A 13,493-nucleotide genomic window follows, 5' to 3' on the forward strand; every position below is an offset into this window, starting at 1 on the left:
TTACGTACCCTCTCAAGAGGACAATATTTTTACGATACTTTAACCCCCTTTGAGGATACAGCCACTAACAAGACCAGCTGCTAATTTATACTACCAATCATTAAAATACATCTATTTACTACACATTAATCAAAATTCAATCATGAAATCAATTTCTTTTAAAAAACCAAGAATTTAATGAGAACTAACGCTGTTAAAACGATCCTTAACAGTTTTGACTTTGAAATATTTATCCCTTGTGATTGAGAATTCAACACAGTCAAGCAAGATATGCTTGACTGTGACTCTCTCATTACAACTGATACAAAACGGAGGATCCTCAACTTTTAAAAGGTATGCATGAGTATATCAGGTATGGCCCATACGACATCGTCGTAAAATAACCTCTTATAATCTGGACTGACAGCCCAAGTAGGTGTAACCAATATACGGTTTTATTTCGTCTAATTTATTTATACCTACTTGGGTTCTCCCACTTCTTCTGCATCATATCGTGGATATAGGATCTAATGGTAACTTTATAATCGGTGTATGGAATAAGAAGTGATGTCACAGATTTGTTGAGTGCTGCCTTAGCAGCAAGATCGGCCATTGTGTTCCCAGAAATGCCAACATGGCTTGGTAACCAACCGAAGACGATGTCGTATTGGCCAGTAGCAAGATCATTATACAATTCAATAAAATCAATTAAAAGTGGATGCTTATAAGAATATTTTTAATATCCTTAAGACAAGAAAGAGAGTCGGAATAGATTATATACTATTTATGTTTAGGGTGTCTTTGAATATATTTAAGAGCTGTTAATATGGAAATAGCTTCAACTGTGAAAATAGAACTTTTGTCTGCTAATCTAGAAGATGTTGTTAAGGATCCAATGACAGTGGCACAAGCCACTGCGCCACCGTCCTTGGACCCATCTGTAAATAAGGATTTATAATTGCTATATTTATGTTTTAATTGATTATATTCTTGTTTATATTGTAGTTCTTTCGTGTCTGACTTTTTAAAGGTGGTCAATAACAGGTCTACTTGGGGCCTAACCAACTGCCAAGGAGGAGAAGAGAGAAGACGGAAAGGGGCTATATTGTCCAGATCAATGCTGGCAGCAGAAATAAGTGGTTTTATTCTGAAACCAAGAGGCGGAACAAGAGAAGATTTCTAATTGTATAAATCCTCATACAGAGGATTGAACACACAGTTATATGCAGGGTTCGATTGATTGGAATATAGTTTGGTTACATACTGTAAAGCTAATTTTATACGTCGCTGCTCAAGTGAAGGTTCATCAGCCTCGACGTATGGGCTGTCAACTTTAATGGGCGTGCCATCTAGACACAGTTCTGGGTCCTTATGTGGCTTATATTTTCTACAAATATGCATACAATTAGTTTTGGATTTAAAGCCGTTTTCAAGACACCGTTTATTTATTATTGTTTAATGATTGTAATGATCCGACAGGGTAGAACCCACTTCAAATTGTCTGTCTTTTAAAGAGTTTGCTATGAATTCAGGCCAACGAAATCTGTCAAAATGCCGTATTTCCAGGTTGTGTCATATGCTTTTTCGAGATCAAAAAAAGATAGACACAGCATGTTGTTTATTAATCAGCGCGTTTTTCACAAATGATTCCAATCGCACTAGGTGATCGACAGTACTTCTGTTTTACGGACACCACACTGTATATCTGTGATAAGGTTATTTGTTTCCAAATACGAAACAAGTCGATTATTCATCATGCCTTCCATGGTCTTGCAAACACAGCTAGTTAATGGAATCGGACGATAATTGGATGGATCCGAATGATCACGTCCAGGTTTGGGTATTGGTACTATTACAGCGTCCAACTTACAAGAGTAAGATCATAGTACATCAGTACAATTACTCACAATGCTGGTCTTCTTCCAAGTGACAAGAGTTAGCTCCCTTTACATACCTCAAAATATTCTGTCCTTCTTGGACTGTGCACTTTCACAGAGAGTGAGCGAGTACAAAATGAACATTTTGAGCACTCTTACCCAATAAATATGAGTGTCACGTAGCGTTGGAATCTAACGACGTTCATTCCGCAGTCAGATTACAGTGAACAATCTCCCCATTTTCCAACAGGATGATGTCACACCACATGCCATTATACTGTCCTTGTTTTAACTTGCAGTGGGAAGGAGATAATGTGCCTTTGTAGATGGGTTGCCCGTGACTAAGGACAAGTCTAGAAGGAGAAACGACACAGATTAGAATCTGAAGCTGGAGTTTATTAAACCTTCAAGCAAGCAAATTATGACAATTTTATGCACATGTTTGTTCAAACGCGGTGACGACTAGAGACACTGCTGGTGACGCGGATACACTATGCTTAATATAATAACAGTGTTGATGTGATACAAATTAAAAAACCCGTTAAATAATTCTAAGTGCGTTTTACATCGAACCTACTATATTTGATAATAGTCGTGTTTTCTTCTTCTGCGCAGTGACATTTTGATAGCATCTACGACTTGTCTCCATCACTTTTTTCAATCATCAATTGCTGAAATATATCAGATGCAGTTCTACCTATTTCGTTCAATGCTATTTACGTGTATGGTCAAAGGTTATAACTGTCTCTTCAGTTGAATACAGGACCCAGACAGATCATTTAAGAGCAACGGAACAAACATCTATTTTTACTTATCCGTCAGGTCTTCGCACTTTATTTCTTTATTGATTTCTGAGTGTCAAATTGTGACCTTAGAACTTCGATAAGACCTGATTATAATGGATACCTCTGAGACTATCGGCAGTACAATACATACAATCTTTCTCAAATTATATTATTTTCATATTCTTGGTTCTGAATGACATCGTACGGTGATTTCTCCTCTCTTTCCCTGCTGACATCATTCAGTTCAGTATAGTCTGGGTTTTCCGATCCAGGAGTTGGCGTATGAGCAGGAATTTCCTCAATATAACCTTTCTTTCTTCCTTCTTTTGGCTCTGGTCCATTTGAGGAAATCCATTTCAGCCTGCAACATAAACGTATGGTGGAAATGTTACAGATGTTGGTCTTATCAAGCAGCTGTATCAATCTTTTAATCATGAAACATGTTATAGAAGATTACCTTCCACGTTTCAGCAGACACATGATCAGCCCAACAACAAGCAGCAGCATGACCACCATTCCTATAGCCATTCCTATAGCTCCTCCAATGACGCCAATTTTGACAACAGAGTCTACAATGATATGAAACACATTCACTTACATTGATACTTTGCATATGTCATGATATAAAGTCTGCAGGTGACAATGTATATGATATATAACATTGTCAACATAAACCGTATTTAATGATATCTATAGATAATTTTAACAGCATATACACTTGGTTATAAGATAATGATTTGCATTTTTCCTCATTTCAAACATATAAAAACCAGAATATTGAGTAATCCTCAAACCTCTGACATCTACATCACATCGGTCACCAGTGAAGCCATCCAAACATTCTCCTGGACAACGTCCATCTTCAACATTACACGTGACGTCACAGTATCCACAACGACTGCAGTCAGGCCCATAAGTTCCAGGCTTGCATCCTGGAGGTAGGCAGTTGAGGTATTAAGTAATCAGATGGTACTAGAACATGTTTTAATTATGACACGTCATATCAAGTATCTTAGACTAGAACGTGGAGCATCTTTTATGTTTCGCTACTGCAAGGATGTTTTGCATCAAATTATAGAAAACTTGAAAAAAACTAGAATATTTTGCACTGAACATAATGTGTATTTAATTATTTGAGGACTGATAGGTGAAACTACTTATCGTGAGTTGTCAGTGGTATGTGCATAGCTACTTAGCTACGAGTAATTGTGTTATATATTTCAGTTTTGACTATTTCAAGGATTCCGATTTTGCAAAGCGACTGCCATATCCTGAACATACAAAAACTACACGTATGGTTCACACAGTGGAACATGCACGTGTTTGTCAGTATTGTGAATACTGAAAAAGCGTTTTAGTTGGAGGGTTTCAGCCAATAGCCATGTCTTGGAAAACTTTGCATCTAACCTGCTATACATGTCTGTGAGATTCCGTCTGTGAAATAGGCTTCACTGCCGTCCGTCCACCTCATATATCTAGTTTATTGCAAACGTTGAAGGCAACGTAGAAAACCCAGACTCGTCCATAACTTTCATACAGGTTAATTCTGGAATGGTCCTTAGACCATGCAACTCCTGATCGCTGTTTCGGATATATAGTGAACAATATAGCACCCAGGTATGTATCTGAAAATGGCTGCCTCCCACTGTGGGTACGAACAGTATGACCATGGCATATATCCTCATCTGGTTGCCGTGTCATAGAAACTGTTGCCGCACGCATTTGGTGCAAATCATGCAACAATATGGTGCAGATCTTGGTATTTGTTACCATACAGATGTGGCATGAGTCGTTGATCATAGTTTAGAGATGGCGTTATGGGACACGTTGTTTGTCGATATCGCTCCTCTTCAGCAAGTCGTTGTATGACATAGCACTTTGGCCAGTTCTGTTCTTTTTCTGTTCCCAGTATATTTAGTACTTGATGGCACAAGTGTTATCATACAAATGATTATGTTTAGTGGTGGCTTTTATTTAAGTGCACTAATGCACTTCGTTTTAAGCGTACGTAACGAACGAGGTTAGGTTCGTGATACATTACTCTGAGTACAGTCCACTCCGATCCATCCTTCCCGACATCCTGTGGGGCAGGTTCCGGACTCGTGATAACAGGTGGTTGGAGCAGTTTTACACTGACGTGAATCACAAGACTTGCTGCAGTTAGAACCGTACGTTCCGCCTGGACAAGCTAAGAGTACAAGAAATTACAAAACCATGACGTGCATTCTTACACACAGAAGAAGTTTATGTGACCGATTAGTGAGTGAGTAAGAATTTATAGGCATATGTACAGTATTTCATATCATATCGCGACAGTAGAAAGTGTATATTTGCAAATGTATGAATGCATATGCGAAGAAATGCGAATGTGAATAACAGCAAATAAAACATTAATATACTTAGATCTACCTGTTGTTTGCCCAGAACAGTAAAATAACTACAGTCGGACTGGGAATGAGTGAGTTCAGATTTATAAGTCACAAGGCAGATCACCATACTAGGAACATAAGTACATGTATGGACCTAGCTGGGCAGTCCGACTGGGTCAAATGAGAGTGATGAATAATTGCATAACATGAAGTAGGGATAACCACAAAATATAAATGCGATATATGGTCCTGCAACCTCTGTACCTGACAGGACCTGCAATATGAAGCCTAATGGCCGACCGCAGAAAACGTTCTTTAAGAAACTATCATGTAATATGATTTCTGTTTTCACGCTTCACACTGACGGATGACAAACGGCTGGTGGAATAACGTCGGCACGTGTAACGAGACACAACCAGGTTTGACTGCCAACGCGTAATACTCAGCTAATGTTCAATGATTGATTGTGAAAGCCGATGATCATTTCAGTTTTTAAGCAGAGTGAGTGAGTGAGTGAGTTAATATTTAACGTCACATCGGCAATATTGCAGCCATATCGTGACGAGAACATACGTGACAAAAAGAATATATATGCATATTATGAAGGACCTGTCGACGAAGGACAGTAAAACCACTAGATTATCACAGTTATTATTAAAACTAGTGTGGAAACTTAAAAAATAATAGTATCATTATTGGGACAGTACAATATAAAAACAGGCCGTAGATCGCCAACAACAGAGGGTAGATCACCATACTAGGGGCCATGGGGACTTACAGTACCTCTGCTACCTGCATGGTCCCTAGGTGGGTTTACACCATCCCTCAGCTGCTGGCGACTGTATGCAAGATTAGCCAAAAATTACGATGACACATATACTACAGCTAAAAAATGTGGAAGATTAAATCTGATTCCAAATGTTTTGGGACTTACGTACCCTCTCAGGAGGACAATAATTTTACGGTACTTCAACCCCCTTCGAGGATACAGCCATTAACAATGTTATCTGCTGATTCAACTTCCAATCATAAAACGGTTATCTATTTACAAGTTCTGAAACAGATCTAATTCTTTTAAAAACGCAATGATTAAATGACAACTAACATTACTAAAAAGATCCTTCATACTTCGTGATGTAAAATAGTTATCCCTTGTGATGGAATATTCAACACAGTCAAGCAAAACATGCTTGACTGTGATTCTTTCATCACAAGGGATACAAAACGGAGGATCCTCACCTTTTAACAAGTACTCATGTGTATACCGCGTATGGCCAATGCGACATCGTCGCATAATGACCTCCTCAAATCTGGACTGACAACCCAAGTAGGTGTAACCAATATACGGTTTTATCTCATGTAATTTATTGATACCTACTTGAGTGTGTCACTTCTTCTGCATTAGATCACGGATATAAGATCTACTTGTAGGTTTATAATCTGAATATGGAATAAGAAGTGGAGTCACAGATTTGTTGAGTGCCGCCTTGGCGGCAAGATCAGCCAGTGTATTCCCTGAAATGCCTACGTGGCTGGGTAACCAACAAAAGACGATGTCGTATTGGCCAAGATCATTATACAATTCAATAATTTCTATTAAAAGTGGATGTTTACAAGAAATATTTTTAATAGCCTGAAGGCAAGAAAGTGAGTCGGAATAGATTATATATTGTTTATGTTTAGGGTGTCTTTGAATATATCTGAGAGCTGTTAGTATGGCGTTTGCTTCTGCAGTAAAAATAGAGCTGTTATCTGGAATTCTAGAAGATATTGTTCTGGATCCAATGACAGTGGCATAAGCCACTGCGCCACCGGCCTTGGATCCATCTGTAAATAAGGGTTTGTAATTGCTATATTTAGTTTTTAATTGATTATATTCTTGTTTATATAGTAATTCATTAGTTTCTGATTTTTTAAAAGAAGTTAATGTGAGGTCGACTTGTGGCCTAACCAATTGCCAAGGAGGAGAAGAAAGGAGACGGGAGGGAGCTATATTTTCCAGCTCAATGCCGGCCGAAGAAAGAAAGGGTTTAATTCTGTGCCCGAGAGGTGGAACAAGAGAAGACTTTTTGTCATACAGATCTTCATAAAGTGGGTTGAACACACAGTTGTATGCAGGATTCGAATCATTAGAGTATAATTTAGTAATGTATTGTAAGGAGATGGTTCGTCGACTTCAACGTAGAGACTGTCAATAGGTGAAGTTCGGAAAGACCCAAGACGAAGTCTTAAACCTTGGTGGTGTACAGAATCAAGAAGTTTAAGGCTGCTTATGCAAGCTCCACCGTATACGATGGAACCGTAATCAAGTTTCGAACGGATCAATGATCGATAAAGTTGTAGGAGGGTAGCTTGGTCCCCTCCCCACTTACAATTAGAAATGACTTTCAAAAGGTCAAGTGCCTTCAGGCATTTAGCTTTAAGGGATTTGATATGGGGAAGAAACGTTAAATGCGAGTCAAAAATCAATCCCAAGAACTTGGCCTCTTTTACAACTTTAATAGCAGTGCCATTTAGAAATAGTTCAGGGTCTTTATGTGGTTTATATCGTCTACAGAAATGTATACAATTAGTTTTTGATTTAGAAAATCTGAAACCGTTCTCAAGACACCATTTATTAATTTTGTTTAAACACAGCTGCAGTTGCCTCTCAATAGTATGCATATTTTTACCACGACAAGAGATATTAAAATCATCCACAAAAAGTGATCCGGCAATCGAATCATTTAAAACTTTGGATAAACTGTTCACGCCATGAAGAAGGAAATTCACCAGATGTCCAAATACTATCAAAAATATTTAAAAGGGTCTCTAAACAGGATTTCGGTAAGTGCTTCAGAAGTTGATAATGTATGTTATCAGCTTCTGCAGCAGTATCGTGAGCCTGGTCAAGAGCAGTATGAAGCTCATGTATCGAAAAAGTTTCGTTGTAATCTTCCCCATTATCTGAACTGAAATTAATAACCTTCTTTTCTTGCTGATTTTGGTATTTTTGAAATTGGGGTACATAATTTGATGAGGAAGAATGTTTTGCCAATGTCTCACCAAGTTTATTCGCAATGTCTGATTTATTAGTCAATAAATGTTTCCCATCTTGGAGATGGTGAATGCTAGATTTAGAATCCTTACCGTTGATTTTCTGGATCATATTCCACACCTTTGATATCGGTGTGCGTGAATTTATTTTAGATATATAGGTTCGTCAAGAGTGGCGTTTACTTTGCTTGAAAGTACGCCTTGCTTTAGCATTTAAAATTTTGAATTTGTCTAAATTGTGGACCATAGGATGGCGACGGTAATAATGTTCCGCTCTCTTCCGTGCTTTCCTAGCCTGTTTGCATTCATCATTAAACCATGGTTTTCGCACATGTGGAACTGCAGAGGACTTTTGTATACACTCGTCAGCAATATTATTCAATTCATCTGAAAAACATTGTATGGCATCAGGAATATCATTAAAAAGTTCAGGTTTAAGTTTGTCTGCACAGAATGTTTCATATAAAGGCCAGTTAGCTTTTTTAAAATTCCATCTTAATGATGGTGTAACGTCAGATGGATCACAGGGTTTAATATTGTTGGGAAATGGTCACTTCCACAGAGATCGTCGTGAACTGACCATTCAAATTCACTTAATAGGTTGGAATCAGTAATAGACAAATCAAGAGCTGAATAAGTACCTGTGCCAGGATGTAAATACGTATTTGAGCCGTCATTATATATGCATAAATCATTATTTGAAATAAATTCCTCTAGTAATTTACCTTTGGTGTTTGTATTAATGCCACCCCATAGTGGACTGTGGACATTTAAATCACCCATGATTATACAGGGTTTAGGTAGTTGATCATAAAGATCTTGCAGATCAGTTATTTGGACAGCCGATGAAGGCGGAATATATAAAGAGCATAAAGTAAAAACAACTTGTAATGTAAGTCGGACTGCAACAACTTGAAGATTTGTTTTTAGTGGTACTGAGCTATGGATAATATTGTTCCTCACCAGGATTGATGAACCACCAGAAGCTCTATCACTCGGAGGAGAAAAGGAGTGGTATACATTGAAGGGACGGAGCTCAAAATTATCTCTCTGTTTCAGATAGGTTTCTTGGATGCAGAACGCCTACGGTTTAAAATCTTGGTTTAATAAGTGTAGATCATTTAAATTATTCCGGAGTCCTCTACAATTCCACTGAATTATAGCAGAAGACATTATTTCCTTGGTGGATGTACAAGAGATCTACCCCTCACTTTCCTTGTGGGTGACAAGCTATGAGTCCGACCTTGGATGTGGTCGGACACATCCATGGCCTCAAGTGATCCAAACTTATTATATAGTTGGACCTGATCATTAGACCCCTTAGGAGGCCTGTTACGTTGATTTTTCTTCGTGATTTCACTGCTCGATCTCGATGTAATGTTCACATTTGACTTCACATTAGAGTCTGATTTAGATGCCTGTTTCTGAGAAGCAGATGAATCCTTCCCAGAGGATACCTTAGACTGAACAATAGTTTGTACGCTGGAAGTTTCTTTTGAAGAATTCGCCTGTATTTCAGCAGACAGCAATGTTGGAGCTGATGTACTAGCCCACGTGTAATCCGTTTGACAACCGACTGAACTGCATGAAACGTGTTTTGGTTTAGAGGCCTGCACAGAAGCAGAAACAACAGCAGCATAACTCGGGCCCGACTGTTCTTGTGCCAGAACGATCTGTTTTGCTTCAAAGAACGAAACGTTTTTCTCATGCTTCACCCGTGAAATCTTAGATTGTAACTTCCATGAAGGACATTCCTTGGATGAAGAGGGATGGCAACCAGAGCAGTTTACACATACAGGTGTGTTATCACAAAGGGTACTATCTTTGCACGCTCCAGCGCATCGTTGGCATGCAGCTGGATTGTGGCATGACTTGGATCCGTGCCCATACTTTTGGCAATTATAGCACCTCAAGAGGTTGGGGATAAACGTATCAACCCTTAAGTTGCAGTATCCTGCTTTCAGAGATTTTGGAAGCATCGAGAGACAAAATGTAAACAAGTAAGTATTTGTCTTGAAGACATCATTATTCTTTTTGACTGTAAAGCGTTTAACATGAGTAACACCATGTGATTGTAGTTCAGTAACTATGTCAAGTTCACTCATGTCTGAAAGGCAACGTCCAGTATCACGGACGATGCCTTTGCTGGTATTTAATGTCCTGTGAGGGGACACCTCTACAGGAACATTTGCTAGAGACTTTGTTTTGAGCAGAATTTTTGACTGTATTTCTTTCCTGCATTCGATTAGCAGGGAACCAGATCTCAACTTTTTAATGTCTTTCACCTCCCCAACCAAACCTTCAATGCCTTTTGACACAGCAAAGGGATTTAACTTGAGAGGGCCCCCTTCAGGGGCACACATCACAATGAAACGAGGCCAATTATCAGGGTTACTGGACGTTGTACGCGACTCATCATCTGAAGATAACGAATCATCAGATTCGTGTGATCGTTTTTTAAGTGGGTGTGCCATGGTAGAAAAATATATGATTCACCCTCCTAGCTCCCCACCCACCATGGAGTGTCAACAAGGACGATGCCTCATGCCTGTGGATCTCCTGCAGACGGCACCAAGGATACTAGGAGGGTATACTCAAGCAGAAAATATCTTGAAAAGATATATCCCACCAGATTGGCCCATGAGCCACCGCCTTCTGGGCATAAGACTCTAGGCAAAGTTCACAACATCAGATTTCAAAATCAATAAACATTTTAGATGAGCAATTAAGCCAAGACCGACAGTAAAACAAGTTCAAATCAAATTTGTGCAATGACATATATAGAAAAGCCATGCACAGGGCTTGGCATGACCAGCCGATTGGTCGAACCGGGCCCATTCGACCACCCGTCAAGGCGAAGTCAGGGCCAAAGTGGTGTATTGAGCAACAGGAACACGGTTGCAAGCTCCTATTGCTCTCAACCACCAGGATCCCTTCCTCCGCCGACACAGGGCCGCAACCCACGGCAAACGGGTTGGTGGACCAAATATCCCCCCGGGTCCACTACGGGGGTGTCGGCGAGCTCTTGGCGTTACCCAGCACCCACCACGAGGAGGTGGCTCGCCACGGGTGCAATGTACAATAGATATACCAGAGTATCACACATATGAATACGTAACTAGCTTGGAAAAGTACAACATTTTAATTAAAGGAGTCAATACCATCTAAAATAGGCGATATAGATCCTCAACAACTGAAGGCATATCACAATATTAGGGACCATTGGGACTTATTTTGCTTTGTCTTCCTGCAAGGACCTTAGTTGGACTTACACCGTCCCTTCAGCTGCTCGCGATTGTAGTCACGTTTAGCTGAAATTTAAAATAACAAAAATACTACGTTTTTGTAAAAGGAATAGTAAGTTTTACTTTGAACTTTGAACGTTTTGGGACTTACGTACCCTCTCAAGGAGACAACCAGGCTATTCAGTAGCTACGTCAAGTAAATTCAACCATATATGTAGGTAAAGTGGCATTTTTTGAACATTTGAAACAAAAACAGATTTCTCAAAACATATCTTACGTATCCTGCAGTCTGCATTTTGCCATCCTTCCCGGCATCCATCTGTGCATGCCCCAGTGACGTCACACATGGGTGATGGTGTTTTACAGTTGCGAGAACTGCAGACCTCTTTACATCCTGGTCCATACCTTCCGCCAGGACAGTTTAGAAGCGCTGCACCAAAGGAACAAAGTTCGGTGAACTATCTTTCTTACCATTCGGATTGTTATGACTAACAAGATATAATAGACACAGTATTATTATACACATTCTTTCATTATTAGTATCATTGAAAGGATTCTCTTTATAATGAAAAAGACCAACTAGCATTAACTTTTCTTGAATGTGTGGATTGTGGCCATATCACATACCGTTTTAATAGTGATGTTCCCACCTTATCTAACCTCTTTCGCCTATTTCTACTCACCTGATTTGAACATTATGAAAAGAAAGCAAACTATTTAACAGCATATAAGATTTTAACTGAAAAAAGGTTTTACTCTTTCATACGATTTTAGTGTTTTTACATCATCATTTTAGCTGTAGAGGAAACTTCATTTTTCGCAATATATACTCAATATATATATATAGCACATTCTCTGGTAATTATGTGATTTTCAGTCCAGCAGTTCAGAGTGAAAATCTTATTTGTGTTACATTCGAAACATGTTTCAGATGTTTGACAAGCTATCTGAATACTTTCCAGTTTGAGTCATTATGTATTGTACATAGGTCTGAAATAAATTAATTGATGCTACTATATTAATATACGCTTTAAACATCGCTATTTATTGTTCATTGTTGAACCATGTTACTGGTGAGAGTAGACTGTACCGTTTTGTCGTCCAAGTGCAAGACGTACATGCTTGCTGCAAAAATCAGTTAAAACAGAGAAAGTGTGAATAGTACGAGAGGAAAGAATATTAAACTAAAATGTACATACATATATCTACTTTGTAGTACAGATGTCATTATTATGATACTTTTGGAGGTGTTTGCAAAGTTAACATGCAGCAATCAACAATCAACGCATTTTGTGTGAGTGAGTTCATATTTAACGTCACATCGGCAATATTTCAGCCATATCGTGAAGAGAACAGTTCACACCGGACATTTGTATGTTATAAAAACCTGTTGATGAAGGACTGTGAAACAACGAGATTATCACAGTTAGGTTTAAAACTAGCGTGAAAAGTTAAAACTAATATCGCTATTTGGACAATGCAATATAAAAACAGGCTATAGATCGCCAACAACAGAAGGTAGATCACCATACTAGGGGCCATGGGGACTTAGTGTACATTTGCTACCTGCATGAACCCTAGCTGGAATTACACCATCCCTTCAGCAGCTAGCGACTGTATGGAATGTTAGCCAAGGCTAAAACAACAAGAATTCTACGTTTAAAAATCCAGGTAAGTCTAGATTTACTTTTAATGTTTCGGGACTTACGTACACTATCAGTACTTTAAAATACTTAAACCCCCTTTGAGGGTACAGGCACTAACAATCTCAGTTACTACAATGAACTACCAATAATAGAATAATTAATTATTTACAAGTCGTTTAAAAACTCTAACTCTTTTAAAACGCTATAACGACGATAACGATAACTGACATTATTAATAAGATCCTTAATAGGTCGTGATTAAAAATACTTATCCCATCTGACAGAATGTTCTCCACAGTCAAGCAAGACATGCATGACTCTGATTCTTTCATCACATGGTCATGAAGAACGGAAGATCCTCACCTTTCAATAGATATTCATGAGTATACCTTTTGTGATCAATAAGACATCCACGCATGATGACCTCCTCAAATCTGGACTGACCCAAGTAGGTATAACCAACGTAACATTTTATTTAATGTAATTTATTCATACCTATTTGCGTGTCCCACTTCCTTTGCGTTGGGTCAAGGACATAAGATCTAATTGTAGATTT

At 38.7% G+C, this 13,493-nt stretch overlaps 1 protein-coding gene across 4 annotated transcripts in view; it reads right to left on the minus strand.

Moving 5' to 3' along the window:
* Window positions 1-2,231: 2,231 nt before the first annotated feature.
* The window catches only part of LOC137290336 (multiple epidermal growth factor-like domains protein 10), a 71,244-nt gene continuing 59,982 nt past the window's right edge, over window positions 2,232-13,493 (minus strand). For all 4 annotated transcript variants that reach the window (XM_067821185.1, XM_067821184.1, XM_067821182.1 and 1 more), the window contains 5 exons: window positions 11,569-11,721; window positions 4,683-4,829; window positions 3,436-3,573; window positions 3,099-3,210; window positions 2,232-3,002 (listed from right to left, as the gene is read on the minus strand). In XM_067821185.1, coding sequence (XP_067677286.1) covers window positions 2,801-3,002; window positions 3,099-3,210; window positions 3,436-3,573; window positions 4,683-4,829; window positions 11,569-11,721 — 752 coding nt within the window. In that variant the 3' untranslated portion in view covers window positions 2,232-2,800. The remainder of the gene's footprint in view (window positions 3,003-3,098; window positions 3,211-3,435; window positions 3,574-4,682; window positions 4,830-11,568; window positions 11,722-13,493) is intronic.

Source organism: Haliotis asinina, chromosome 7 (genome assembly GCF_037392515.1).
Source record: "Haliotis asinina isolate JCU_RB_2024 chromosome 7, JCU_Hal_asi_v2, whole genome shotgun sequence".
Classification (NCBI taxonomy): domain Eukaryota; kingdom Metazoa; phylum Mollusca; class Gastropoda; order Lepetellida; family Haliotidae; genus Haliotis; species Haliotis asinina.